The sequence below is a fragment of the Scophthalmus maximus genome, chromosome 11 (assembly GCF_022379125.1).
Source record: "Scophthalmus maximus strain ysfricsl-2021 chromosome 11, ASM2237912v1, whole genome shotgun sequence".
Lineage (NCBI taxonomy): Eukaryota > Metazoa > Chordata > Actinopteri > Pleuronectiformes > Scophthalmidae > Scophthalmus > Scophthalmus maximus.
The window spans coordinates 14,036,939-14,064,770 of NC_061525.1; the positions used below are offsets into that span (position 1 = coordinate 14,036,939).

Consider the following 27,832-nt stretch of genomic DNA (forward strand, 5'->3'; position numbering starts at 1 on the left):
ACACACACACACACACACACACACACACACACACACTGCTGAACGCTCATAAAACATAAGAGCATGTCAATAGGGATATATCACTTTGAGATAAGGTCTCAAAGGGAGAGAGTGCCTTGATAACTAGTGAGAAAGATCATAAGTAAAAAAAAGCTTAAATTGGGTGAAAGATTATTCGAGTGACCCAAAACGGTTTGTATCAAGTTTGTATGCTCACCATCAGATAAGACATTTGGCTGGATTTCTGGCCTTTTAAGTCAAGAGCCCAGTCTTCCATGCACCAGAATTATATACATTTTTATAGTGGGGTCATATTGGTTCATTGTTCCTGTTGTGGTTTTTAAAAGCATTATGCAAGACGTGGGTTTTCATCTTTTGTGTGCTTTAAATTGTGCAAGAATTATCCAGTTTTCGCCTTATAGTGCCATGATTGTTATTGCTTGTTTTGGATGCTTGAAAATCAACAGATTACACATCATTGTTTGTGCTGCTGCTGGTCAGAACAGGACAGCCCAAAACAGCCTGGATAAATATTGCTGATTATGCTAAACTCTGTGTTTTCCCCTCTTAAAATAACAAGTAATAGCAATTTACTGGACAGCTGTAGGTGCAATATTCGATTGGACGCTTCTGTTTGAACGATATAAGGTGTTTTTGCTTTTTCTCATTCCATACCTCGTCATATAATGGATGTATGATTGCAGTGATCTTCTTATCTAATGATGCTATGTGCATTTGTAAATGTGGAAGGTTTTTCCACCAATGACATGGATATGTGGGTGAGAGTTGAATCCTCTTCAGTTAGGTAAGCTAGCAGTCGTCACTGCAGGATCATAGTTCATGGCTAGCGTGATGAAATAAGTAGGTTATTCCAGTTATCCAAAGTCCAACTTTTATTTCAATACAATAACAGTGCAGCAGAATGAGAAAGGCATTGGTTACTATACATAAAAACAGACCTGACCTTTGAACAGTTCACGTACATTAACATACTGTGTGCGCTCACAGAAGGGCGTTAACTCTAACCCTTGATGTGCTTGACTAGACAGCTATATATCATAGTGGGATAGAACAAAACTCCCCTGTCAAATTGGTTCATTTGCAAATGAATTTGAAAGTTGCAGGTGGCTCAGATGAACGCAGGTATCTGAGAATTCTCTGGGAAGTTCTGAGTCCTAATATACTCCTCTCAAGCAAAGCTGTGTTGATGTAAAGTACATTGGTAGGCAAATCATGAATCAGTTTCATGGTACGATTGAGAAGAACAAATGCAGTAATGTGATCCGTCAGCCAAGCTTTTCACTGCTGCTTTCCAACAGCAACTAGTCCCGAACCCTGTCACTGTCACTTTACCTCCTGGGCCTCATAAATCATTCAGCAAGTCATCGAAAGTCGTGCAGACTAACAAGCCTGCTACTTACCTTGCAGCTCTGTTTTCCAACGGTCAGATCAGGTAATGTGTGCTGAACTACGGCAGACATCAGAGGTTTATTGAGGTAGCAAGTTAGCTGCGGCATCTCTGTAACTACTTTCTTGGCCAAAACAAGACAGGCCTCTAAGGGGCTGTTTACACAATTGGATGAAGAATTACAACTATCTCCTTGACTCTGGACATAGCACTCCGTGTCTCATTCACCTGCCCTGTACTTCAGCAGGTGGACATGATAATGCAAAGGACAAGCATATACAAGAGTTCCAGGTGTTTGTGGTTGCTGTTTGCTTATGTGCTGCAAACTCCGGCACATGGAAACAACTTTACTCAACGTAACCAGGAGAGGCTGCCCTGCCAGCCAGGTAGGCCATCCTAACAGCATTACACGTTTTTGTAACATTTAGAAAAAAGGGAAAACATATACATGTTTGTGTGTGTGTGTATATACATATATATATATATATATATATATATATATATATATATATATATATATATATATATATATATATATATATATATATCAAGAATCAAAATGAAGTAAAATGATGGGGATTGCAATTAATATTTGTTTATTTGTAGTATTTGTACTTTATTTTACTTAATATAATCATGTATAAAATTATTAAATAAAAGATCCCCATGCACAGCAGGACCTCTTCTGGGTGCCAGCTGGTGCAGGATCAATCACAATAAGGAAATAGAAAATTGCAGCGCACACCTGGATGTCAGGATTGACACTATTTACTCCATTAACATTTTACAATACGACAGATGGAGCGCACAATGCATTTTGTATATCGCTTCATTATGTATAACATCAAGTTGGTCGCTGAGGGATATTAGAGACACAGTGACAGTAGAGCAAGACAGGAATGGGAGATGGTATGTGTCTCACACCGCCTTCAGGATGCCCCCCCCCCCCCCCCCCCCCCCATTGTTTCTGGTAGGTTTCTACTGCCCAGTGGGGAGCTTCACGTCAATACCCTGTCCTAAGGGGACCTACGGGCCGACAGCGGATGCTGTGTCCATAGACAGCTGTCTGAAGTGTCCTCCTCACCACTACTGTCCTAGACCAGGCTTGTCTACATCCCTGCTCTGTGGTGCCGTGGCTCAGCAGCCTCTCTCTGGCCAGGACACCTGCATCTGCCCTGGGGAGGGTCAGAGTTTTCAGGTGACAACGTGTTTTCACACCATAGAAGGATTAACCCAGTCATTTCTGGAGCATGTATGTTTCCTGTGTTTTTTAAAAATATCAGCACCACTACCTCCCACTGTACCAGTGGCCCATACTTCAAGGGATAGTGTGAGCAAACCAATACAGTTGCTACCTCACTGTCAGTAACTTTAGACTGAACAATCTGTAGCTACACGCTGAAAGAGATGTAGATGAAGTTACCACGCAGCAGTGTCTCGTTTTCTAGTCTGCTGCAGTTTGCATGAGCCTTGAGTCCTCCACTCACCGGCACATAATCAGAAGAATGAGATTCTTCTTTTTTTCTGGGGGGGGGCTGACTTTTCGTGAGTATTGGTGGGAGAAAGTGAAATGAATGAATGATGAAAGTAAGGAAGGAAAACACATGAGACAGTCAACGAGGGCAGGGAGCAAAAAAGCAATTAATGGGAAAGTGAAAGGAAAGAGAAACAGAACAGAAGTATTCATGGAGAATGGAATGAAGGAAAATGGCTGACTGAATTAATGCAAAAAACAGTGAAGAAAAAGGATGAAGGGTCAAAAAGGGAATCACTAAAGGAAGATGTGATAGAAGGAACATCATAGCAGGAGGAGAAGAAATGAGAAACAGAACAAGCAAAGATGAAATTAAGTAAGAAAGGAAGGAAGGAAGGAAGGAAATAGAGTCTGTGAATGAATGACGAAATTTGGATATTACGTAACTATCTGACCGCAATGTGCCCCGTCTATACCATTACCCAACAGCGTTTGAATGTCTGAACTTTGCTGCCTTTTCTTCAGACGAGTGATGGGCGGTGTCAATGTACCATCGGCTACCAACCTACAAACCATGGAGATATGTGTGTGCACAAACTGTACGACGTCTGCAGAGATGGACAAACACGCACACAGTATGGAGACTGCCTGGACAGACATCAGTGGTCATTTCACTGTAGGCTGCAGGTCAGTCACATACAGAAGTATGCACTAGTGGAAGAAAGTAGGACAAAGGCAATTGTCACAAATCGACACTTGACAAGAAACTCACCCCGTTTGAATGATGCTTCTTCTTCCCTGTCTTTAGTCTGTAAAACTGGTCCTAGTGTTTTATCATGTAGATCTTTGTTGTTCTTTTCTTGTTCGTTCTTGGTTTTTGGGATATTTTTAATGCACAGCACTTTGGTCAACTGTTGTTAAAAATCTGCTAGATAAATAAATTTGATTTGATGCTTGAGAAACACAAAGGAGGTTGTAATCTGCCTGTGGTCTGTTTGCAGGAAACATTGACGAAAACAAACAGACAAGGGAAATGAGCACAACCCGCACGCTTTGCCCTTTTCCTTCATTAACCTCACATGAGTTTATCTTGCACTGGGCTGTATTAGCTCCAAATAATACATTAACCATAAACGGTTTCCTGTGACTGTCGTTTAGCGAAGCCTCAACTGTTCTCCGGATGCAGTGTTTATTTTTGTCAATGTCCTCCATAGTGCCCTTTGGTACAAAAGACCTTTCACCTAGTTATACACTCAAACTGAGCATAAGTTATTAGATAGATAATGCTGCCAGTGTTTGTATAAGTCTGCCCAAGCAGTGAGTAGAATAATTAATATTTGCCTTGTTTGAAAAAAGGTTTTGAGTTCATTAATAAAGTCTTTTGCTGATACTAGCTTCACACTGGTTACTCAATTACTGCAGGTTTGCCAATCTGCAGAGGACTACCGGGGCTTCGATGGAGAGCTGGGTCTGTGTGTTTGCAGAGAGCCTCTTGGAAAACCTGCATGTGGCAGCATGTGCAGGAGCAGGTCGACTGCAGCTGAGCTGCAGCTCCGGTGCCAGTCCAGCGGAAACTTGGAACTGGTGTGGAGCCGTGACAGTACGGTGAGCAACACACACACATAAAAAAAACATATCCTATTCATCCACTAAAGACAAGGATCCTGAAAAGAAAAATGGTATTTTGGGCCAGTAAAAATGAGATACAGCATATATGCATAAGTGTTTTTGCTACTCATGTTAACCCATACCAATATCTATACAGTAGCTCCGCTAACAATGTCTTTGAATGAACACAATGAATAGTCTAAGCTATTCTACCTTGACTATACAGACAATGCATATAAAGCTTTAACACAATTCGGTCTTTATTGCACCAGCAGTGAAAGCTTCAGAGAATTGGCTCTTGTGTTGCAGTGACCTATAAATGGTAAACACTTTTATTGTTTGTGTGTGTGTGTGTGTGTGTGTGTGTGTGTGTGTGTGTGTCTGTGTGTGTGTGTGCGCAGGTGTCGGGCATCTCAGGCAGCGTGCTGGAGACAGCTTTTAAACAGTGGGACCCCCAGGGGACTCTGCAGTGCAACAGCCATCTCAACTCCCATCGTCCTGTCTACATTGTTCTGACAACAGGTGGAGAGACACACATTCACTCGTGCACAAACACACACAATGGCTTTTCTGTCCTGCACTTTGTCATCCTTTCTCCACGTCCTGTCTCTCTCCAGACGCAGGCTTCCTTGGCCTCCTGAGCGGCCTCCCCAAGGAACTCCAGCAACAGTTTCCTGTCACCACGCACGGGGTCTCCCAAAGCTCAGCCGGTTTGTCACATCAAAACAATGTTTTCTCATCATTAAAACATTAATGACAATGTACACGTGATCACATTTTGCAAACTAATGGATAACTCCTGCAGTAATGGAGGTGCCGTTCTTTTGAATTTTAGAGGACGATTCTGACTTTCTGTGGGAGGTCACCAAAGTTGAAAATATCAGTCATGAAGGTAAAGAAAGGAATTCCAGCAGGACGAGGGGAAACAAGAGTGACGTGAAGGAAGACGTGAGAGAAGTAACTGGAGTTCTGAACCCAACAACATGTCTCCATTTGGGCGACGTTATATTGTTTACTGTCGACACACATCACTATCCTCAGTACGATCTGTAAGTCAGGGGATAAGACTTTCATGTCCATTTTTGTGTTGTGAATCTGTGTCAGGACAATCCTCATGTCTTTCAGAGACAGCCTGTACAACACAAACAGTGACTTTGACTGGGGTGCGTTCAGACAGCTCAAAGAGGAGCTGACTCTTTCCTGGACTCCTCCCAGCTTCTTCTCCGTGGTCTTTAGCCAGTCTGGCGTGTATGTTTTTACACTGAGCAGCCATCAGCACAAACACTTGGTAATGTAATGGTTTGAGTATATTCACCAATGAAAAGATAAATGTCAAATTAAATGAATTAGCAATGCCTAATTAAAATATTCCCAAGTACTCTTCCACTTCCTACCTTTTGTAATTTGCTGTGATATGAGGATGAAAGGAGGGGAGCTGTTAAATACAGAACAGCTTTGCAAACCCTTGATTTTAATTGAGAAATGATCACATTCTAATAAGTATACGGAGATAAAGACAGAAATGAAAAAAAGATAGATAGATAGTTAGATGTCTGTGGCTCAGATGGTGGAGAGAGTCATCCACCAAGCCAAAGGTAGGCGGTTCGATCCCTGTTTCCCTCAGTCCGCATGCTGATATGTCTTTGGGCAAGATACTTAAATACAGTCCAGTCCATTTACCATGAAATGATAAATATCCATCAGTGTGTCAACGAAACTAACCCTTCTATTTGTTCTTACTCAGTATGTTCGGGTGATGCCTGCAGGGTGCCAGTGTTACGAGCTCGGCCCCTTCTTCCCCACCATCCCTCGTCATGTGACCAGGGTGGGGATCAATAGAAGACGCAACCTACTACTCCGGCCCGATTGGTTGGTGACCGGAGGATTGCTATTTGGAGCTGTGGTCATCCTCTGTTTATGTGTTACAGTCCTGGTTAGTGTAGATACACAAACACGTCCTGCCACTGTGTGCAATATATACGACACATTCAAGAATCTGTCCCACATGCAGATCCTGTTTCGTGAGTACGGATGGCCCGAGAAGAAACCAATCAGAGTAAGGTATCGCTTGTTGCAGTTGGCCTACCACATGGATGACTACTCATCAAAAGGTTCAAGGGTGATCTCACGTAGGAAGGCTCACCGCAACCAACAAGGTCGAATGACACAAGACTCCATTCAAGCAGGTGCAACGCTGTGACCTTTAACCTTGGATATCACACACAAACACGTGACCATTGCTCATTGAAAGCCTAAAGGCCAATAGTTACATAACTTACATTCAAACATAATCTGCACTGCACCTGCAGCTTGCACACTTGACGGACACAAAAACACACACATACACACACTGACACTTTCTCGCTCTCTGAGGGCCGTCATGGCTTCTTATGTAACACTGACAGTGACCCATGGGCATGGCTCCCACCCAACCAATTACTGATGAAAAGGCTCTAATCATAGACCTCGTATCATGTGCCATGACTATCAGTAATAATTACAACAGTCCAATTGTCACAAAGCTAGTGAAATCACTTCAAATGACAATATCTGGAGATATACACTATAAAAAACATTTAACCTAGCTTCAAAGAGTCATTGCCTCCAGAACAGATTTCCACGAATCGTGGTGGAAGGATGGGGCAATGGCCAAGAAAGAACCCGTTTACATTTTGGCACAGATCTGGACAAAGGAGCAGATCAAAAAAAACATTTCCCAGGGAATACTTATGGCAATATCTATAAATGCGTAAGAGTGACGCACAGTTTTGCGAAGATAAACCTTCCAAAATAGCCCAGTGAGACAAGTGGAAGCTATTTGCTTGTAAAACATAAAAATATTTAGCATAGTTTATAAAGGTCACACATGTTCCAAATCCACACCAAAAGTGAAAAGTGCACCAAAACATGCAGATTAGACTCCTTTAAAATCTGTTTTCCTAAAATTCGATGATCCATGTCTTTCTGTCTCTCCGTGGTTCACTTTCGGAATGGTAGTCTGCGCGGACACCTTTGGGGAGTTCTGGGATTATGAGCACCAGGTGGATCTGGAGGCATTCAACAGCAACACCTTCTACAGCCTCCTGCTCAAACAGAGTCTGTCTGTCACCATGCAGCTTGGACAGCTCACCACTGAGGTCAGCATGCTCTCTGTTGATATGCTAAATAAACATACAGTTCAATAAGGGAATGAAAAGTAGCTCCTCTTTGCCTTCACATGTGCACTGAAGCATCCTTCACTCTGAGGTTTCTCTATCATGTGAAACATCAAAGTTTCCCTTTGGAATATTTCACACACAAAGGGAATGTCCAATATTATCCCTTATTTTCTAATGTATAGTTTATGAATCGTTGAATGCAGTTATATTATATTTTTGTTTGCATGATTCTAATAGTAGCAGGGATAATAGTAATAGGATACATTCCCTCACACATCACAACAACCAATCAATGTACTTTTTGAATGCATACAGTATGTTGGTCTAAATTTAAGTGTTAGATGGTTGTAGCCCACGGAAAGCTACAAGTTAGAGGTTATGGCCACAGAGCAACCTCTGAGAAAAAGTTAAGTGAATCTAAGAATTCACAAATGACTCGTTCATATGCAAGTTTTGAATTTTCTGTGACGGATGGCTTTCTGTTATCTTCTTACTTTGTGCTTCTTTGTGTTATTTTTTTTCCATCTTTGCCTCAGGCTAGGTTCCCATTGCCATTGTTCATAGGTAGATACTGTAACTCACTAAGTGTCTATGACTCAGTTTGTCCATTTACAGTGAAGGAGGGCAGAGCATGCACATTGCATATCGAAGCTTCATGGTTAGTCTACTTCATGCAGTTTTCCACATGCGTTGATCCAACACAATTCATCCTTGTGCTTCTAATGTTTCCCTCTATTTTTTCTTACACCTACTACTATCCAATCTGTATCTTTATCTCATTCATAAAGTCCTTTGAAACGGATCGGGTGTCACATCTGGAATGCCTCTGTGTTTACAGGCATGCCTCTTTCTTCCGCCTCCTTCCTGTTTGTATCATCAAATTGTTGCCTGTCGTGTAGGAGACGGAGGCTGTTGTTACAGCCCTCAGGGCAGCTGAGGTGATAAAGATGTAAGAGGAGATGGCACATTTTGCACCTCTGTGTTATCCCATAAACCTGGATGTCTCGTCAGTGTTTGTTGCGCATTTGCGCTCCCTGATTTTGGTGGAGTGAGATGTGTGATCTGAATACTACTATCTTACGATGCTTGTGTGACAGTTAATTTGTTTTCATGTATGTGTTCTGTGTGTATCAAGGTAAAGGTGCTATACCAGGGAGTGCTTGGTAAACTGCAGCTACTTCACCCACGCCTGATCACTGAGGAGAGGATGGGGGAGGGTTGTGAGAGGATGAGGAGGGAGGTGGAGAGGGAGGTGGTGCGACGACAGACTCTTGCCTCACAGCTGAGGACTCTGCTCGACAGTCAGCTACAGGTTTAAATTATTCCTGTCTGAACATCTTTCAATATCCATCCTGAGAAATAAGAATTTTAGATTTCCTCTGAAAAAGGAATAAATGTGTTCCAGTTATAAAAACAGGGAAAGAGGTGTGTCTCAGACAGATTATAAAGAGACAAAAATCTGTCTTGGGCTGCAAATAAAGTAATATAGTGAATTAAACTGTAAGTTGTGTCAGCGATTAATTGATTAATCATTCGGTCCACAGGGTGTTTAAAATAGAAAAGTTCTTACCATTTAGGAGCTACAATAGGAAAACACAAAATATATTTACTTATTCATTCAGTCATTTTCTGTTTATTTTAATTTTATAATAATTTCTTTCAAAATCTCCCTAATCATTTCTGTGTAAGATTGGTAATGACGGATTTGTTGTGTTTTTCTCCAGGTTCTGAGGCAAGAGCAACGGGCCCAGCAGAGTGTTCACAGTGTGTTCACAACTCATCTCAGAGAGTGCACCAGATTACTGTCAAAGATTCACAATCAGCCATCCTGTGTACTACACCAGCCAAAGTAACGCTTTTTCATTTATCCTTATCAAAGTGTCACAGACCACAAGTAGAACGCAGTAACCCCTCCCACACATATTCAGTATGCTGTTTCCCGTCTTCAGTTGGATCCAGAAACTAACGTCGCTGGTGGATGAGATGGGAGAGCTGGTATCAGCAGAGTGTCAGCGTCAGGGGGCCTGGGAGTTACTGGGTGAGGCCACAGGGGCCAAGCTGCTTTGCCCTGACACTGGAACTGTGCTGACCAAGGACCACATCTTTGGTGAGTCCATCACAAGCCAAGCACTCTGACCTTGAATCTTGGAGAAACAACACCATCCATTGGTTAAAGTGTGCACTACAACAACAACATGGCCTCAGAAGTAAAAACAAACAAACTGTTTCTTAAATATATATTGGATATTGTACTGAAATTGTTGAATTCAGGGAAATTGTACTTTTCATGTATTTTTTTGACCATATGGCTGCCACAAACTAAATTACTTCCAAGTATACACCATGATTAAAAATAGTTTTTTTCTACCTATATCAGCAGTATATTTCACAAAGTTCAAACATTTATTACGCTGATCTCAAAATATACAGATACACCTAACTTTTTCAGTATTTCTTCATCCCTATAAAGGTCCTTACATTAAGTCCTGTAATGTGTCCAGTCCCACAGTCTGAGCTGAATGTTCTCTGCTCATCTGCATCACAATAGGATACAAAAACAACAACCCTGACATTAAAATTGAATTTGCCAAGAAATTCCACTGGAAATTGCTTGCTTGCTTGGAAAATTGTCTGATTCGAGGAAATATAATTATTATTAGTCTCCAAAAACAATTTTTCCCATGAAATAAATATGAGCACTTATTCACAGCTTTCCCAACAATGTGATCAGTGACACAGGGACATGATTTACTGCGTGATTCATGCTTCTCCACACAACAGTGCTCCATTCAAGGAAGAATATCAGCATGCAACTCTGCATGCCCAGCATGTGACTGTTCTCCATTATTATGATCGTTTATGGTTTGATGACTGCGAACAGTGATCTCTCCCTCTGCCTCACTCCAGGTCCCGATGGGGGCCTGCGTGTCCGCCGGGCTCTTCATTGTGATGCAGTCACAGGCCTCATAAGGCCAAATGCTCACACCCATATGCTGCTAAGCAGCTGCCACACTACAGCAGTGCCACCTGATTTCTTCCTCCACCCACACACTGGCCGAGTTATGCCCATCGCTGACAACGTGGCCTACAATCCTGCCAGCTCAACTTTGGTGTTTACGACTGGCTCGTGTACAGGTAAAATGACGTGGTTGTGTGCTGCGGAGCACGGCAGTAGTAAATTAAGAGTGAGGAAAAAGTATTTGATCCTGAAATAAAAAAAAAAAAAAAATACATATATTCCCTAATACACAACACTGTAAAGCTGCTACTGATTATTGACCCTGAATTTGCATTGACATCTCGGGATAGGAAGTCAATTATACAATATAATAAATGGATGGATGATTTGATCTGAAAAGTGGCCAACTTAAAGGTATCGCACACAAACCAGTGAGGGTTTGGGATGCCTATATATGTGGCATATGCTGGATTACATCTATGCTCCGCCTGAAAAATTACATAGACATTTTCATCATGTTTTAAAGTAACTAGAAGGAAATGAGCCATAGGTGCTGAGGTTTAAGTTTGAAATTGTGTAACTGAAAGATTTTGTGGGAGTCAAACTGTAGAATAGACAGGAAGTACCTGCTGCAGCAAAATAACAGATTGTCCTTTTAACTTGCACATGTAAGATAGTTCTGTGGAGAGATCTCAAATCATTTGACACCGTATACTGTCAAATTTTTCTCAGTCATGATTATTGTTATAATTCTATGATTTTTCCAATTCAAATTTGATACATTAGGTTTATTTTCCTGCCCAATATTACACCAGAGTTATGTTTTAGTGCAGCTAAAGCTTAGTTTAAAGACCCTCAATTGTAACCAGACTTAATTTCACTTTCTCGTGCATCATTGCCTTCATAAACCATCATAGGGGAGGATAGCTGCATGGTTTAATGCACAGACACGTGCTTTAAAACAGACGTAGGTTAGAAAGGAAGTGGCGTTCCAATAGTCTAGATGATTCTCACCTAGACCGGAAAAATAGTTTAATTACTTATAGGTAAGCCCTCCGAAATGCCAGAACCAATTATTATTCTTCACTAATAGAGAAATATAAAAACAACCGCAGGTTCCTCTTCAGCACTGTAGCCAGGCTGACAGAGTAAAAGCTGTAGTGAACAGTCTTTTCCTCCAACTCTAAGTAGCAATGATTTCATGAGCTTTTTTACGAATAAGATTATTACCATCAGAGAAAAAATTTACCAGCTTCTTCCCCCTAATAGCACAGACACACTGTCCAGTACAGTAGCTTCTGAACCAATAGTATCGCCTAATTTATATTTAGAATGATTCTCCCCTATAGATCTGGCTGAGCTGACTTCACTTGTCACTTCATCCAAGCCATCAACCTGTCTTTTAGATCCTATTCCATCAAGGGTATTTAAGGATGAATTACCTTTAATTAATAATTCCATATTAGATCAGATAAATGTATCTATACTAACAGGCTATGTACCAAAGGCTTTTAAGGTGGCAGTAGTTAAACCTCTGCTCAATAAACCGACTCTAGACCCAGATATCTTAGCTAACTATAGACCCCTAAGAGTAATATAAGTCATGAAATACATTACTACATCACTCAGATTGATGACATAAGAGGATGGTGGAGCTTGATTTAAAACATCTATGCCATTGTTTATCACAGGTGACAACGGAAAATGGGACAGTCCCCTCCTTCCATTCATTCCCTACCCAACGTCCTGCCACTCAGAGCAGCCATTGCCTAGCACTCACCTCAGAGGCCTCAGACCCGGCCAGAGACTGCAGCTAGGAGCTCCCATGGCAGACCCAGACACGGGGGTTCCAGTGCCCATTCTGGCTGTGACCATCCACCCTGAGACTGGGCTTGTCTACCCACTAGGAGGAATGCATGTCTGCCCCATCACCCGCCTGCCTCAGCCCATACAGATTGGTTATCCAATGCTGGACTCAAGGACAGGGAACGTTGTGCTCACAGTTGGGGTCAGTTTAGATCCGGTAACAGGTCAGTGCTGCTGGTGAGGCCCGAGTGAAGCCCGTGTGACGGTCCTGTACCTTCAATGAGTTAACCTTGTCCCATTTGACCCTGTAGGAGCTGTGCTGCCAGTAGGTGGAGTCCTGCTGGCTGAGTCTTTCATCGAGCCTCTGAGTGGGCGGATGGTAAGAGTTAGAGGGGCCAGCATTCGAGCCGGACAACTGGTGCCTAATGCAGGAGGATACCAAGCTCTACTAGATAGCAAGGTGCTTGATAACACAAATGTATTATGATTGCAATTACAAAATTATTTGGAAGTTTCCAAATTTGATGTGTGACAAAAAATGACAAATCTCTCCTTGGGCTGGTTCCACTTTATATGTGAATATAAACAGTAGGCTATTGCATATAATGTCTTCCCTCAATATATCGTAGAGCCACAAGAGAGAAAAGACTCTTATATACTTAAATACTGAAACAATGTAAAGTTTGTTAAAATTGTTAAAATTGATTTCTGTCAGATTTAAAAGGCTTGGAAAATAATACTGTTGGTCAATGTATTTTCATTCTAAGTAAATTTTTTTATGTTAGTTTAGAGTTACATTTTATAGTTATTTTAATTCTGAAAAAAACAAAAACAAAACCATACCCATTAAAAAAGAAAGAAAACGATGTCTGCAGAGATTGATCAGATTGATGAGAACGACTGATTTTCTTGGTGGCATTGAATCAGGAGAAACTGGAGTACAACCAAGTCCAGTTGCTCCTGAATCAACACCCTCGTGGATGAGTTCATGATAATACAGATCTGTCAACGGAGAAGATTCTTGGTCTAACTTGCACACATTGAGCCAAATCAAAAAAGCTTCACGTACAACAGAAAGATCTCAGTATCATACCATATGGGAGGGAGAAGATAGCAAGTTTAGGTCACTAGAAGTCATGTCAGGATTGCTGTTATCTTCTTGAGTGTGGACAGCGTCTCAAGGCACATTTGTTCCCAAATGCCAGGGACAGGATGGCAACTCCTAACACAATCATAAAACATCCTAATCTAAAGTGTTCGTGCAGAGGCCTCCAGACCTCTCAGGTTAACCACATGTGAGAAATAACTTTGGTCAGGCAACATCATGGACAAATACTTAAGGTATTAAAAGATGCAATAGTCTCCGAATACTTTGACAAAACCTATTAATGCACTTTTACCGGATATTGCTTATTTTTCTATTGTTTTCTTGAACTTGTTTGTATTTATTAACGGCAACAGCATTTTTCATGCTGCCAATTTAGCCACGTCTCCTGTTTAAATATCGAAGGAAAAAAAGAGGGACCTATATGACAAATGTCCTCTCATAGAAAAATGTTATCTTGTTGCGTAATTGAAACCAGCTAAATGTTCTCAATCAGGTTCTGGCGGCAATGTCCAACGTTTTGGAGCTCCTGAAGCCGATAACCGAGGAATGGGCTTCAGATGCAACTCTGCAGCGTCCGCAGCTCCACCAAGGCAGTGAGAGAGGCAGTGGTCGACAGGATCATCTTCTCGCTGCGACCAAGGAGCTCCAGCAGGCCTGGGAAAGGAGCCTACATGGTCAGCTCCAGTTACAGACCAGGTTGGAGATCCTGCTGGACTGGGCCTCGGCTCTCCAGCAGGATGGAGGGACTCTGGGTGAGTAAATCCCAGTGAGGGATTGAGTGGATATGAGGAGTCTCTTGTGGGCACTAAATTACAAACTTTCATCATCTCCCGCTCTGCCTCTCTGTGTTGTTCCACTCATTGCTCTCTTTTTCCTCCACTTTGCAGTTATCTTTGTTGAGTGTTGGTATCCGAAAGCGGAGAAAACACTTGTTTCTATTTTCTTATATTTCAACCACTGCTTGTCATCACTCTGCCATAAATCTGCCCGTTGCCGAGCAGAAATATGCAGCATACGAATACTATTTCATATGCGCTTATCTTCTTCACCACTTTTGTTGTGATATGTAAAGACAAATTCATAAAACAGAGGCCTACTTTTGAAAGTGAGATAAGTTAAAGTTTTGTTTTTGCGGTACTGCACAAAAGAAAATGCATTATCTTTCACTACCTTTTTTATCTCCTTCTGGATGTTCCAGTATTGTCTGTAAAATGGCCACTGGGACTAAAAAAAAAACATTTTAGGCATAGCGTGTTTTTTTCCAGTTTAAAATGAGCTTTGGAAAGGATTTATGAGCCTAAGGAGAATGACCTTTATTTGTCACAAGCAACAACCCTCCACAGAAACCAAGCATGTGACCTGTTTGTCCAACATAACCCCATTACATTAGGACATCCGCTAACTAATTTGCAGGTCATATCCCTGTTTAATGATACGGGATAACACAGAACTGCTGAACCATCAGTATTTCCAGCACAGATACTATTATTCCAAACAATCCAGACATCACTGCCGTTACACACTGAACATCAAATTACCCGTTTAATAAAAACCTCATTGCAATTAAATTATGTAAGTGTGAATGTTAATTATATGGTGGACATCGGGCAGCTTGTGTTTACTTTTGCTTTTTATGGTTGTTGGTGCTCCTGACCCATCAATAATCAAATTATGCCTCTCATCGTCATGATGAAAAGCTTACCATGGCTTCTTGCAGTTTTAATATGCCAGATGTGTCTAGCAGTCCCAATCCTGTTTTAATGTATCCTACTTTTTCTGTACTTATTTTTGCATTTTCATTTGTTTAGAGATTGTTTAATCTTTGTCAAATGAACCAAGAGTATAAAGTGTGAGCATCTTCTGTGAAATCCATTAAAGTGAAAAAACTGCCATAACACTGGTCAAAAACATTTCGCTTCCCGGAGTCTGCTCATCTCGAACTTACCATTAGACACAAAAACATTTCCGAATACCTTATCATATTTTGTTCTTTGGTTCTTGTTCTTTCTTCCTCTTCGCTGTGCAAACCCAGGGGAGATGCCTCTGTCTGGCTCTGATATGACTGTGCCAGCTCTGCTGGGAATGGACTATCCTGACCCCATGGGATCTGGTCTTAGTGTGCCGGTGCTGGGATGTCAGACTGATCTTGTCTCGGGGATTACAATACCTTTGGCAGGGACCATGGAGGACCCCGCTGGAAAAGGTACTGTGAAAAAACATGCTATTGAACAGGTCAGTGTTCACCGGACAATGTTGATCTAATCCACTTTTCCAATCCAATACTAAAGAAAACAAGCCGTATTCTTTTCTGTGTCTCTGCTGCTTAACTCCACAGGCCTGGTGGCGATACGTTATGCATCTCCGACTGTCGATCCAGTGACAGGGGTGTTGGCTCCGGTGGTTGGAGCCAGGCTGGATGTGTGCAGTAAAAACATCCTGCCTGTAACACCTTCCTACTGGTTAACGGCGGCGGATCAAACTGACAGTGTGCAGGTGTGGCGGTAAATGAGAGCGATTGCTCACATGAATGCTGTCACACCAGAAATCTTTAATTTGACCATGGAGAATGAAAGTGATACGACCGCCACTGGAAGGAGTTTTGTGAACTTGTTGAAAGTGGTTCCACTCTTTCTGCGTTTAACGTTCAGGTTTTCTTTTTGCGCCTCACTAAATTTAGTGACTCTTCCTTTTGCTGCTGCCAGGTGGAGGCGCTGCAGAGAGAGGTGTGCGTGCGGAACACTTACTGGCAGCATCAGAGGCAGCGTGAGGAAGATATTCTCTCTGATCTGGACTCGGCTCTTTCCCTGCATCTCGTCGGAATCACAGAAGTTCACTCTTCCCAGGTTAGCAGGTGGAATTTGCCGTTTTGTTTCTTATAGAGAATCTTATAGAGTCTGGCCTCTTTAAGTATTGAGGTAAAGCTCTTTGAACATGTGGATACGATGAAGGGGATATGAGATTGTCAAATGGAATTAAGACAGTGACTAGAGGAAAGCTTTTCACATCCTGTCATGCACAGCCAATATAATCAAGATTGTGCACCACGAAGAGTTTGCAAACAGCTGATTTTCTGTATCTCTATGTATGACTGTGAACATGCATGTTTCCCATGCCTTTGTTCCTTGAATTGATTATGTGTGTGTGCGTTCCAAATGTAAATGTGTAATCTGCAGGATGTCCAGAGGTCTGGGACTCAGCTGAGGGAAGCAGCAGTGGAGCTGCAAGAGTCAGCTCAGGCCGAGGCCCAGAGGAGAGCGGCTCAGCACTCCCACCTGGCACTCATCCTGCCTCCATATGTTTCATACATCCTCACACAGGGTAAACATGTTGCCAAACTGGCAGCGTGAAGAGAATGAAGGAAATTGCAGTCGCGGCCTGCGCCTCAGTTACATTCATCTCTCTCCAAAAGAGAGTGTCCGCATGCCAGCTTCTCTAATCGCACCCTACAGTTCTATAGTAATTAACATAATTTCAATGTTCAGTATTTAATTTGGGTTGGCAGCACGTCTTCTGTCTGTGTATAGGTGACGAGGAGGAGTGGGATCAGCAGAGTGTTTGGCAGTCAGAGCTCTTGTCAGGACTTGAGAAGGTGGATGTGTGTACGACGCAGCTTCAACAAGACCAAGAGAAGTGGACAACACGGGGAGGAGATTGGGCTACAACTCTGCACGCTATGGTCAGAATACTGGCTTTGTGGTTTATTAGTGGGCCGGTAGTCACACACTAAGGTCAGGTGTTCATTTACCTGTTTGGACACCTATGCCAATGTCTCAAGTTCTAGAAATCTGGAATCTGGAAGTTGAACTCTGATGTCAGCTTTGTGCTGTGAGATTCTCACTGTAACGTTGTTTTTTTGAAGATAAATTCAACTTCAATGCTTCCTGTTGCACAAGCCTGTGTTGTTGTTGCCGCTGTTTTTTGTGTCCTGCAGGACAGCGAGCTGAGCCAGAGAGAGCTGTGGGAGCAGTGCTGTTCCACACAGACAGAGTTGGAGGCTGCCGTAACTGCTCTGCACTTTGTCCGACACCTTTCCCAGCTCCGCGCTGACACTGCTCAGGTCAAAGCACACGCACACACACTCCAAAAATTACACTTAATATAAATAAATACAAGACTACACGACACAGGGGAGTTTGTCTTTTACGATCAACCCTGCTGCCGTCGAGTTTGTTCAAACTCATGCTGAACGCTCAGAGAAAATTGAGGAGGGCTATCAAAATACTAATACTAATTTGGATTATCTCTGTTTCTCATAGTGTTATTTTGACCCAATTTCTCTCTTGGTGATGGTCTAGGCTGTGCTGTGTGGGAACTTCTGGTACAAGGAGTATGGTCTCGTCCAGTGCCGCGGGCACAGACAGACTAAGGTCATGGGTTTGCTTCAGCAGAAGGCTCTGCCTCTGCTGGAGAGACTAAACCAGCTCCTGGAAGAAAAACAGTCGGCTAGCCTCTCCCCCAACACCTGCAATCGACACATCTCTGGTACTGAAGTAGCAACAGGAATATAATGTTTATCACATTCTACTGTAAGGGTACATGACAGGTGGCAAACATTTAGATGTACAGTATGGTTTGAATAATGGCACTTTTTTTTGGCAACGATACAAATTTTCTGCCTGTCTCTTTGTCATTGTATCTGTGAGTTTGCAGCGTTTTGATTTACAATCTGTGAAATTGCTCTACGGCAGCTCACATTTCCTGGTACTTTCACTCCATGCTCGCCTGTGAATTCCTAGATCTAAGGCTATTATCTGCCCTGCGTGAATATGGTGCATTAGAGAGTGTTTGTGGCAGCAGGATGGTGTAAGTGAGATTAACTCAAAATATTATGGAGCCCATGTACATGGCAATTAAGGGCCGTGGCATGGAGTGCAACACTGAGGGTTATTTATGTGTTTTCGATTATTTTCTTCAATCGTTTCTGAAAAGCGACGGAGCTCCTTTCCAGAAGAAAAAAAAAGATCTACACTATATCAGGCAACAGAGAAAACTTATAAGTAGGATCAATCTGATGTCTTCTCATTGGACTTCGTGACACATAGGATTGAAAATCGCCAGGCTTGTTCTTTATGTTTGATTTCTGACATGCTTCAGGTTTATCAGCAAAGCAGGCGTATGGGTTGGATATTGGCTCCAGAGTCTGGACTGCCTCAGTGCCTGTGGTGAAAGGTATGCACTTTTCAACATGCTCAGTCCTTGTGATAGCATGTTTGCGCAGATGTTTGTAGAAAGACTATAAAATGCCAGGAAATATTGTGGAACTTGTTGGTTGTCAAAATGCACCAGAATAAAGCAGTGAAAAGGGAAACACACACTGTGTTTGTACAAATTCAATTGTTTGTGTCCTTAAGTAAAAAAAACCAATTTGTTATAGCTCCAGGATGTTGTTGTTTCTCTATGTTCTGCTTCTTTACTGTCTCTGGAGAGTTGAGACGGAGTAGATATCACATGAATATAATTACGCCAAAACTTAGATTGTATATGTAAAGATACAGCATATGGCCGGTACTGAGTGAGTTTTAAAATGAGAAAACATAAAGGGTTCATGTTTTTTGTTAAAACTAGCCCTCAACAAGTAAAGTGCAACACCTCAAAATAATATCTCCTGGGTCTTTGGAGAATGAACTCTGTAAAACAAAGTGTCACGGCTGCTCGAGGGAGACGCTTTGATGGCTCTCAAATGAATCGTCTTGATCGGGGGCTCGCAATGTTTACAACGTCTCTAACAGTTTGTGTTTCTAAAGGAAACTCCACCCAGTCTTTGAGGGAGCCTGTCAATTTAGCTCAATCCCAGGAGAACGCTCTGCAGGCCAGCTCAGCACCGACACAAAACTCCCAAAGACACACGGCTTCTGCTGCCCTCCAGTCCCAGGGTGAGGCGAAGCAGGAATTGTAATTCTGAATGTGAGACCCCTTTCACCCTGTGTCGTTCTGTGCTGGGCTCTGCTGCAGCGCTGCGTGTGAGTGAGCTGCACTGTTCATTACCTCTGCTGTGTCTGGTAGCAGACTTCCAGGAAGGGCATATCCAAAGTGCTCATAATTCTAGCTGTACATAGTTTGGTATTTTGGAAAATACTCTGAGACACTACATTAATATCTGTCCATTATGTATGAAGTTACAGCCAGCAGCCCATTAGCTTCTGGCACAAATACTGGAAACAGAGGAAATCAGCAAACCTCTGTCTCTGAAGCGCCGCAGCTTGTTATCTTGACCCTCCAGCTTATGTATGGAGGAACCGAAGAAGATATAGTGAATTAATTCGTGCGCCTCGGGGTCATCGTGCGAAGATAAGCTAATTGTCTGCTGGCTGTATGAAGAGATTAGTAAAAGCATTTCCTAAGAATATCAACCTATTCCCTCAATGATAATGAATCATTTCAATCTTGATTTCCTCACAGAGAACCAGCCTATGAAAGAATGTGCTCAGCCCACACATATCTCTGTCCCCACAGCTCCAGGTAATATCGTGATGAAAAATGCTGCTGAGTTAGAGTGTGTGACATGTGACGGGTCACGTCAGCGCTTTGTCTCCCATGTTGCTTGTATTCCGCAGAAGAGGAGTGGACCAAGCTGCTGGAGCTCTCTCCTCTGTTCCAGCTGCTGAAGGTGGTGGAGCTGCAGCTGAAGGACTGGGCCTGTGGGGCAGGGCTCCTGAGAGGAGAGCTCACTGGTAGGTCAGATGGCCTACATGCACCCACTGTATGCCCCAATTCCCATAGACTTTATACACATTTGTACACACACACACACACACACACACACACACACACATATATAACAATCTAACCAACACAGAAAAACCTTGAATTACCTCAAATATTTGTTTTTTACTGAATAAAGGTCCAATCATCTGATGATGACGTAAGTTTGTGAAAAGGGCAGATCATAACCTTGTTATTGTGTATTCTTCAGATTTTTGTTGGAAACTTTTGGAGTGATTATCAATTGTTTGCTGCTGTTGCTAAGGCAACCAGGGCTTAAGTGAGCTTGATGTGGACAACCCGACATTGGCTACTGTAGATCAGTTAAATAACAGCATGTAATGAAAGCATGGAGCTATATATGGTTGCGGCTGTGTTGGAGGACCACAACACGATTAGAGATCGCGACACGATTGGTTGTACAGTTGCTTTGTATTTCCGTATCCTCTGAGACATGAATCATGCGGGCGTCCTCCTTTTTGTACAAGACAGTGATTTTTGTCAAAAGTTGATGAGTTTTTGCAGCTATGACAGTAGGCTACAGCAAGAAATGATCAACAGTTCCTGTAAATGATTGTGTTTTGTCTAGACAGAGGCACGAGTTTTGTCGATATCCTTGATGCTCAATGGGAATGTGAGGGAGAGCTGATCCCTTTGGACCCGTCAGTCCTCAACCCCAGAGAATTCCTGGTCTACCAACACGGACTATTCCTGATGCAAACTCTGCATAGTCTAAAGCTGGTTGGTGCCTAGGTTTTGGCCTGACTTCTTTTAAAATGTAATTTCTTGTGAGCCCCTGTGTAGGCTGAACTTATCAGACAGGAACACTTTTGACAAACACTGTGTCCCCCGCGCTAATCTGTTAAATCTCATCTTGAAACACTTTTTCTTTTTGGGTTGTATTTCTTTGATGTCTTTATCTGTTATAAACATATTTATCTTGTGTTTGTTATTTTGATGTTTATTATATATATATTTTCATGTGTACTGAACTGACATATTTCAATGGAAAATACTCAGCTGTTTTCCCCCCCCCCAACAGACCCCAGTCATTTCACTTCAGATAGCTGCTAGTCTCCCAAACAACAACTTCTTGAACAACGCCTTCAGAAATTCTTTTTTTTATCAGGTAATCCTCGAGCCCCCGTTTGTAAAAGTGAACTAAAAGTCTTATTTTGTACCAGGACCTGTGCAATTGGTTAATTGTGTTTTCTATACGTGCTATCAACAACATACAGTGCTAGTGTAAATGACACAGATTTTGATAGGAATGATTTACTGCAAGCATGCCGTTTTCCAGATGTTTAACTGTGCTTCTCAAAATAATCTGTTCAAATTCAGAACAGCTCTGTAAAAGTTGTGAAATAATGCTGTTGACTTCAGACCAGCAAATCCCATTCCATTGAAGTCCATTTGGAGATCATTATATGCATTTCCTTGCCTTTTTACCCTCTTTTAAATGGTATTTATTTGGGATATATACTACATGTTACACAATTCAAATGACTAAAATGATTTGTGCCGTCATTCAGATTATATGAAAGGATATGGTTTTAACAATACAGATTCTTGTAAGCAGACAGCGGGGAAATGGTTCCCTTTCCCCCATTTAGTGTCCCAAAAAGGAATGGGAGCACTGACCTCATTTCAGAGCCATAGATGCAACCCAATCAACAACACCCACAGATAACAAGGCTTTTTATTCTCACTTGCACAAAGCACAAGGGTAAAACCATTCGAGGAACACACTAGACTTACTTGCCATTCATTTTGAACTTGTTGAAATATGCTATTTTTAATAATCTATTAAGTAAGAGATTACTGCCCTTACAAGCCAAACATTCCACAGTGACAGGTTTGCGACAAGACAAGAAATAGCAGACTGGAAAGGAGGATCACAGCCAGAAAGGACTGTCTTAACAATGTCGAGCACTCAAACATCAAATCCAACACGTCCTGTGATATTTATGACGTAGGATACTGCAAGGGAAGTTCTTAAAGGAGAAAATTGGGTAATGATTTTAAATGCAGCAGAAAGTAACAAATAGTGGAACGACTCTCAAGAACCGTTTTCCCTCTCAACAAACTTTATCAGTTCCTGAAAAACAGCTCAGGCAACACCAACACTTCTGCTATTTACATCCTGTAGGAGCCCATAATGCAGGAGGGGGGGCTGTTCAAGGGGCTATTCAGTGAACGCTCTCAACCAGTGAAAGGTTTTATTGAACATCCTCTCCCGCCCTGCTGGTTTCGGGACCCAAAAGATTCCTTCTCTGCTCACATTCCTCTCTTCACACGGCAGAGTGGTCAGAATATTAGACTAAAAGACCCCTCAAATCAGTAAATATCTTATATTTCCACGTCCTTCATGTTTCCTGCATGAGCTCAGGGTTATGAAGCTTGTCTCTGGAGTAGGTTTTGCTGTGTCCTACTCCCTCAGAGTTCAGAGAGAGCCACGCGACCAGGAGGTCGCCAACTTCAGACTGTGGGCAACCATTTAATGCCATGGCCGTAAATTAAGAGTTTGCAATATTTGAAGTATAGCCCTATTTCATATCCACTTATGCTAATGCATCAAATCTAGTGTGTCGCCATGCATGCTTTCTGTCAAAGAATTATGCATGTATAAATCTTTGCATGTCTTACTCAGAATAACTCTGAGTAATGCATGTGAATGACTGCTCTTTTCACAGGAGGCAGAGGAGATGCTCTTTGTCCGTCGCCAGAGGCTCCAATCGGTTGGAGGCTTCTCCCTGCTGCTGCTCCACTGTCTGTCCCATGTCAAAATAAAAGACATGAGCTCTGACTCCAGTCCCGCCTTCCAGAGGATTTTCTTCAAGGTACAGACACGCACTCAAAGTGTGAATGATTCATTCACTTTTTGGGCGGAAATATTGCAGAGAGAGTATAGTTTTTGATTTCAAATTTGACTTCAGCTTTTAAATTTGAGATTTTATTTAAAATGGGTTTCCATTGGCTGACATGAATTCAAATGATGTTAGTTTGTTTTATTTCATATCACAGGTGCTCCAGGCATGTCTGGGGGAGCTGTTTCATGTCAGACTGGGCATGCACCCATTAGGACAGGAAGCCAATTTGAGTGTGTTGTTTCAAGATCAAGAGGCGCCTTCAGGGGACTTAGATGGGACTCTGTCAGACGTTCACGCTGCCTGCTTGCTATACAGGGTTCGCGAACCAAGCCGAGGATTGCTGTCTGAAGACGTAAGAACAGAATATTTCCACTAACCATGGTTCACGTGCTTGCCATTATTTCTTTTTTTTCCTTCTTTTAGATTGTTCAGATAGAAGCACGTTTGTACATTAATTAGATTGCTTGTCAGCATTTCTGTATAGAAGGGTACAAGGGAGGGAACTCGTGAGAGTAACCTCAGCCCCATTGCCTTGCTTGTGTCTTGTTGTGTGTCTGTTTGTGACTTTGGTCTCTACTCTCACATCTTGAAGGACTTTTGAGAGAGAAGAGCTCTGAGGCCACGGAGAAATGTGAAGACCAGATTGGGTAAACATTTAGAGACCGCCTTCTCTAACTAGATCCTGTGCTTTTGATTAGATTAAACACTATAGTATGAGGAATTCTACACTTTGTTTTGGATCTCAGTGAGAAACCACGAAATGAACCATAAATCAACCCTGTTTCTCAACACTAAAAAAATGTTCCAGTTCTGCCCAGCCCAGCGTTTTAATTTTTCAAGCCTGTATCTTTACATCTTGTGTCAGGCAATACATTTTATTTAAATTGGATACAAGCCAATGCAATTGTGAGACCAAAAAAAAATAAATCTATTTAACTGCATTTTAGATTAGTATCCACTTAAGTTTGCTGCATTTTAGTCAAGCGTATCAGCGAGACACTGGTTGTGAAGTCAACTCAGTTGCTTGTTTCTCTGTGCCTCTCAACATTTGTGGAGCATTACATGTCTGTTAATGTCTAGTAATCAGTGATCACAGAAAAGTCTTGTTGTACTGTTTATTTTTTTGGCAACAAAATAATGATTCCATTCTTAAACCAATCAAAAGATACAGCTTGGCCCTATTACAAATCACACATATTTTTTATCTTTTCAACCCCGAGCACTTTGATTACATAAAAGCAAAAGCTGCACAGACAAACATATGTGTGCAGTCTGTGTCCGCGTGTGTGCACATCTGTTTCTTCTCAGCCGTCCTAAATGTGGGGGAGGGAGGTCTTTTGTGCTAAGATTCCATCATCTCTGACGGCAACAACTGACAATTTCGATGTCACTCTTCACTACATCTGAGTGGCTTTGAGAGCAATCAAAATGATGAGAATAATTATTCCACAGACAAGCCCGATGACATTCAGGATCTTCGCTGTCCTCGATGCATCCTGAGCCATCGCTGCATCTCCAGCAGCATTAGCATTTTGTGCCTTTGAAAACAATGAAAAAATTACTTAGGGTTAGGCTTAAAAAAAGAAAAGTGGTTTGCATTGCTATTGATACTAAGGCATCTCTTAGAACACAGGGGGGGGGGGGGGGGGGGGGGGGGGGTGTTAAAGCAGCAAAGAAGAAAAAAAAGTTGTATTCATAATGTGATATTCAGGAAAAGTTACCTACTCTGCAGGAGCAGACAATTGCAGCAATCCCAAGAGGCAAACAACAGCATAAAGTGTTGACGATGGACCATCCAAGGTATGATGGAGCAACAGAACGGCTCTGGGCTGCTTCCATATTTGCTCTGTCTTTCTTCGAGTAGATAGGAGTTGTACGTTGCTGGCTTGTGTCTGGACTGAATGACTAGTGGGGCGTTGCTATCCTCGCTGCTTTATCCTTCATGGGTGTGGTTTAAGGTTTAAGGGGCTCGATCTGTAACCTCCGGAGTGCAGAGATGAAAACACATTATCCCCACACTGAAAGCCAATTATACTTTTGATTTTCTCTATTGGGACTTAGGTTTTGATGGGTAGAGTGGATTTAATGTACAAGAGGAGAGGAGAAATTCTCAAATTACTCGTGAACACCTTTGAAGAGCCACACTCATCAATGACATCTGTGTTTCACATTTAGTTTCACACATGCCAACTAAGTTCTTTCTGCTTGGATCATTTTGATAAACAGCAACACTTTTATTCAGTGGGTTAGTTTGCTAATTACTTAAATCATATCGTGTTATGTGCCTGTAGTTGTGAAGAATTGTAAGACAAGATTATAACTTCTTACGTATAAAATAGAAACATCAAACTTAAAATGGACTTGAACCTAAATTGCATAACTATTGTATAATATTGTAAACCAGCTTGTTTCTATAGATAACAGGAATGTACCAGAACACAACTGTTCAAATTGAGATCTGTACACTGAAGACACGTTTGAAATTTAGGTTTGTACTCCACATCAACATACTTTCTTTCCAAAAGTCCATCTATGCATGTTTGTATTAGTCTCCACTTGTAGCATCATTCATTCAAAAACATTTAGCATCTTCCTACCATGGATCCTTTGCATGCTCTGTGAGTAAGATCATCTCATCATCAGCATGCATTCTGGTTAGTTACAGAAGTGCAGTTTTGATTGTATGTGGGTTATTGGTTTCTTCATTGTGCTTTGAGTTTGTCGTCAATAATTATGCCACTTGTTTGCTCCTGGTTACCATGTGAGATCTAAAAAAAGTTAGAAACAATAGTTGGAGTAATTATCATCATAAGTCCATAATGTCTAATAATATCATCATGGCAGTCCTTTTCAGTGCGAATACATTTTTTGTTTTTTTAAATTTTGCAGCACATTAAAGTTAGTTTAATGTGTTTTTGTTATCTGATTACTTTTCTTTTGCTTTTGAATTTATCATGACTCAGTTGTTGCACTAATAAAGACATGTAATAGGTAATATCTGAGCCTTAGTATTCACTTGAACCTCAGTGGGCTTCAGCACTTAGCTGTTTACATTATACACTGACTGTAAGACAGTGGTCGTTAACCGGGAAGGTCTTGCAGTAATGCATGATTCCCACAGGGCTCCTTGCTTTTTCCATCTTACCCTTTGTTGTCTTACTCAAGTAATTTTGAAATAACCATTTTAGACCCATATGGGAATAAAGGATACAAAGTATCTTGTTTATTCTGAATATGTCATCTCATGCATATTTTTTTGAAATATGTTTCAAGTGCCTTGAGATGTTTGTAATGTTAATACATTCATTCCATGTCTGGTTAACAGTATATTGCCCCTCTTTTTTTAATTGCATTTGCTTTTCATTCTTTGATTGCATCTCCAAAGCAACTTGCATCGAAATATCACCTGTATTATTATTTTTCATTCATCAATTGTTCTAATTAATGTGTGTTTTTTTGCTGTTCTGCATATTTCTTTTATTTATTTATTTACATTTGAAATCAGTTTTTCTTTTCTTTTAGGTGACATTCTGATTCCAAGATGTCCAGAGGACAGCAAACATATGGATCAACTGCATCAGGATCAACATTATCAAACAATTTATGAACTGACTGTATATTTATTTTAGTGTTCCACATACCACAGACTGTTGAAGAGACACCATGTCCAGTACATGTCAGTCATACAGTCGTTTACTTCTAGTGGCATGAAAAGTTTTAAAAAAGAGCATAGCTTTACTGCAAACTACTTTTTGGCTTGTAGTGCAGTTTTAAAGCAGTGGTTCAACTTTTGAGATAGTTTCAGAAGAAAGACTGGGGCCATGAGCAGATTTATTGTGCAGAAGCAGATAAAGAGGGGAGCATTTAATCAATGACAGCGTTGTGCTGTCAGTAAATGTCATCCTCTGAGGCACGACACTGTGGCATCTACAGAATTTGGAGTCTGTCCGAGGACAATCCCGTCTGAGCCATCACCAAAATAACTCCATACATCCAGTCCCGCTTCAATCTACACATACTGCAGCGTAGTAGAGTTTATTATTTCTCAACAGCTGCCGTGCACAATGAAATCTAGCAATTATTCTGACACACAATGCATTAACAGCAGCGGGGCATTTAGTTCCACAGGCTAGATTTGTTTTGAAAGCAATTACATATTTCTATTCACATCGGCAAGTTGCTTTTCTTCCTGGACGTGTTGGATTTGATGTTTGAGTGCTCGACATTGTTAAGACAGTCCTTTCTGGCTGTGATCCTCCTTTCCAGTCTGCTATTTCTTGTCTTGTCGCAAACCTGTCACTGTGGAATGTTTGGCTTGTAAGGGCAGTAATCTCTTACTTAATAGATTATTAAAAATAGCATATTTCAACAAGTTCAAAATGAATGGCAAGTAAGTCTAGTGTGTTCCTCGAATGGTTTTACCCTTGTGCTTTGTGCAAGTGAGAATAAAAAGCCTTGTTATCTGTGGGTGTTGTTGACTGGGTTGCATCTATGGCTCTGAAATGAGGTCAGTGCTCCCATTCCTTTTTGGGACACTAAATGGGGGAAAGGGAACCATTTCCCCGCTGTCTGCTTACAAGAATCTGTATTGTTAAGACCATATCCTTTCATATAATCTGAATGACGGCACAAATCATTTTAGTCATTTGAATTGTGTAACCTGTAGTATATATCCCAAATAAATACCATTTAAAAGAGGGTAAAAAGGCAATTTGTAATTTTTTAGCAGATAATTTAAG

The 27,832-nt window shown here is 41.5% G+C and overlaps 1 protein-coding gene across 3 annotated transcripts; it reads left to right on the forward strand.

Moving 5' to 3' along the window:
- The first annotated feature begins 1,443 nt into the window (after positions 1-1,443).
- si:dkey-103g5.4 lies at positions 1,444-27,558 on the forward strand. Of its 3 annotated transcripts, XM_047335764.1 has the most exons (35): positions 1,444-1,794; positions 2,383-2,606; positions 3,408-3,569; positions 4,305-4,487; positions 4,892-5,012; positions 5,108-5,200; positions 5,326-5,539; positions 5,616-5,778; positions 6,235-6,423; positions 6,502-6,676; positions 7,488-7,627; positions 8,784-8,960; positions 9,373-9,497; positions 9,598-9,755; positions 10,556-10,783; positions 12,299-12,637; positions 12,725-12,873; positions 14,015-14,273; positions 15,554-15,724; positions 15,857-16,014; positions 16,224-16,364; positions 16,695-16,839; positions 17,046-17,197; positions 17,453-17,578; positions 17,817-18,003; positions 18,616-18,690; positions 19,266-19,394; positions 19,921-19,980; positions 20,076-20,192; positions 20,813-20,964; positions 21,266-21,352; positions 22,917-23,063; positions 23,248-23,445; positions 23,686-23,740; positions 26,616-27,558. In XM_047335764.1, the coding sequence occupies exons 1-34, from the start codon at positions 1,662-1,664 to the stop codon at positions 23,692-23,694; spliced, it is 5,286 nt and encodes a 1,761-aa protein (XP_047191720.1). In that variant the 5' UTR covers positions 1,444-1,661; the 3' UTR covers positions 23,695-23,740; positions 26,616-27,558. The 3 variants fall into 3 exon arrangements, with proteins under 3 accessions (XP_047191720.1, XP_035479356.2, XP_047191721.1); XM_035623463.2 differs by lacking the exon at positions 23,686-23,740; XM_047335765.1 differs by lacking the exons at positions 19,266-19,394; positions 23,686-23,740.
- Positions 27,559-27,832: the final 274 nt, after the last annotated feature.

Bases quoted from the DNA above. Each gene is read 5' to 3' on its own strand.
- si:dkey-103g5.4 (XM_035623463.2), top strand. From the start codon at position 1,662: ATGATAATGCAAAGGACAAGCATATACAAGAGTTCCAGGTGTTTGTGG. The intron at 14,274-15,553 runs GTGAGTAAATCC...GTGCAAACCCAG, and splicing joins GCAGGATGGAGGGACTCTGG to GGGAGATGCCTCTGTCTGGC. The intron at 19,981-20,075 runs GTAATATCGTGA...TGTATTCCGCAG, and splicing joins CTCTGTCCCCACAGCTCCAG to AAGAGGAGTGGACCAAGCTG.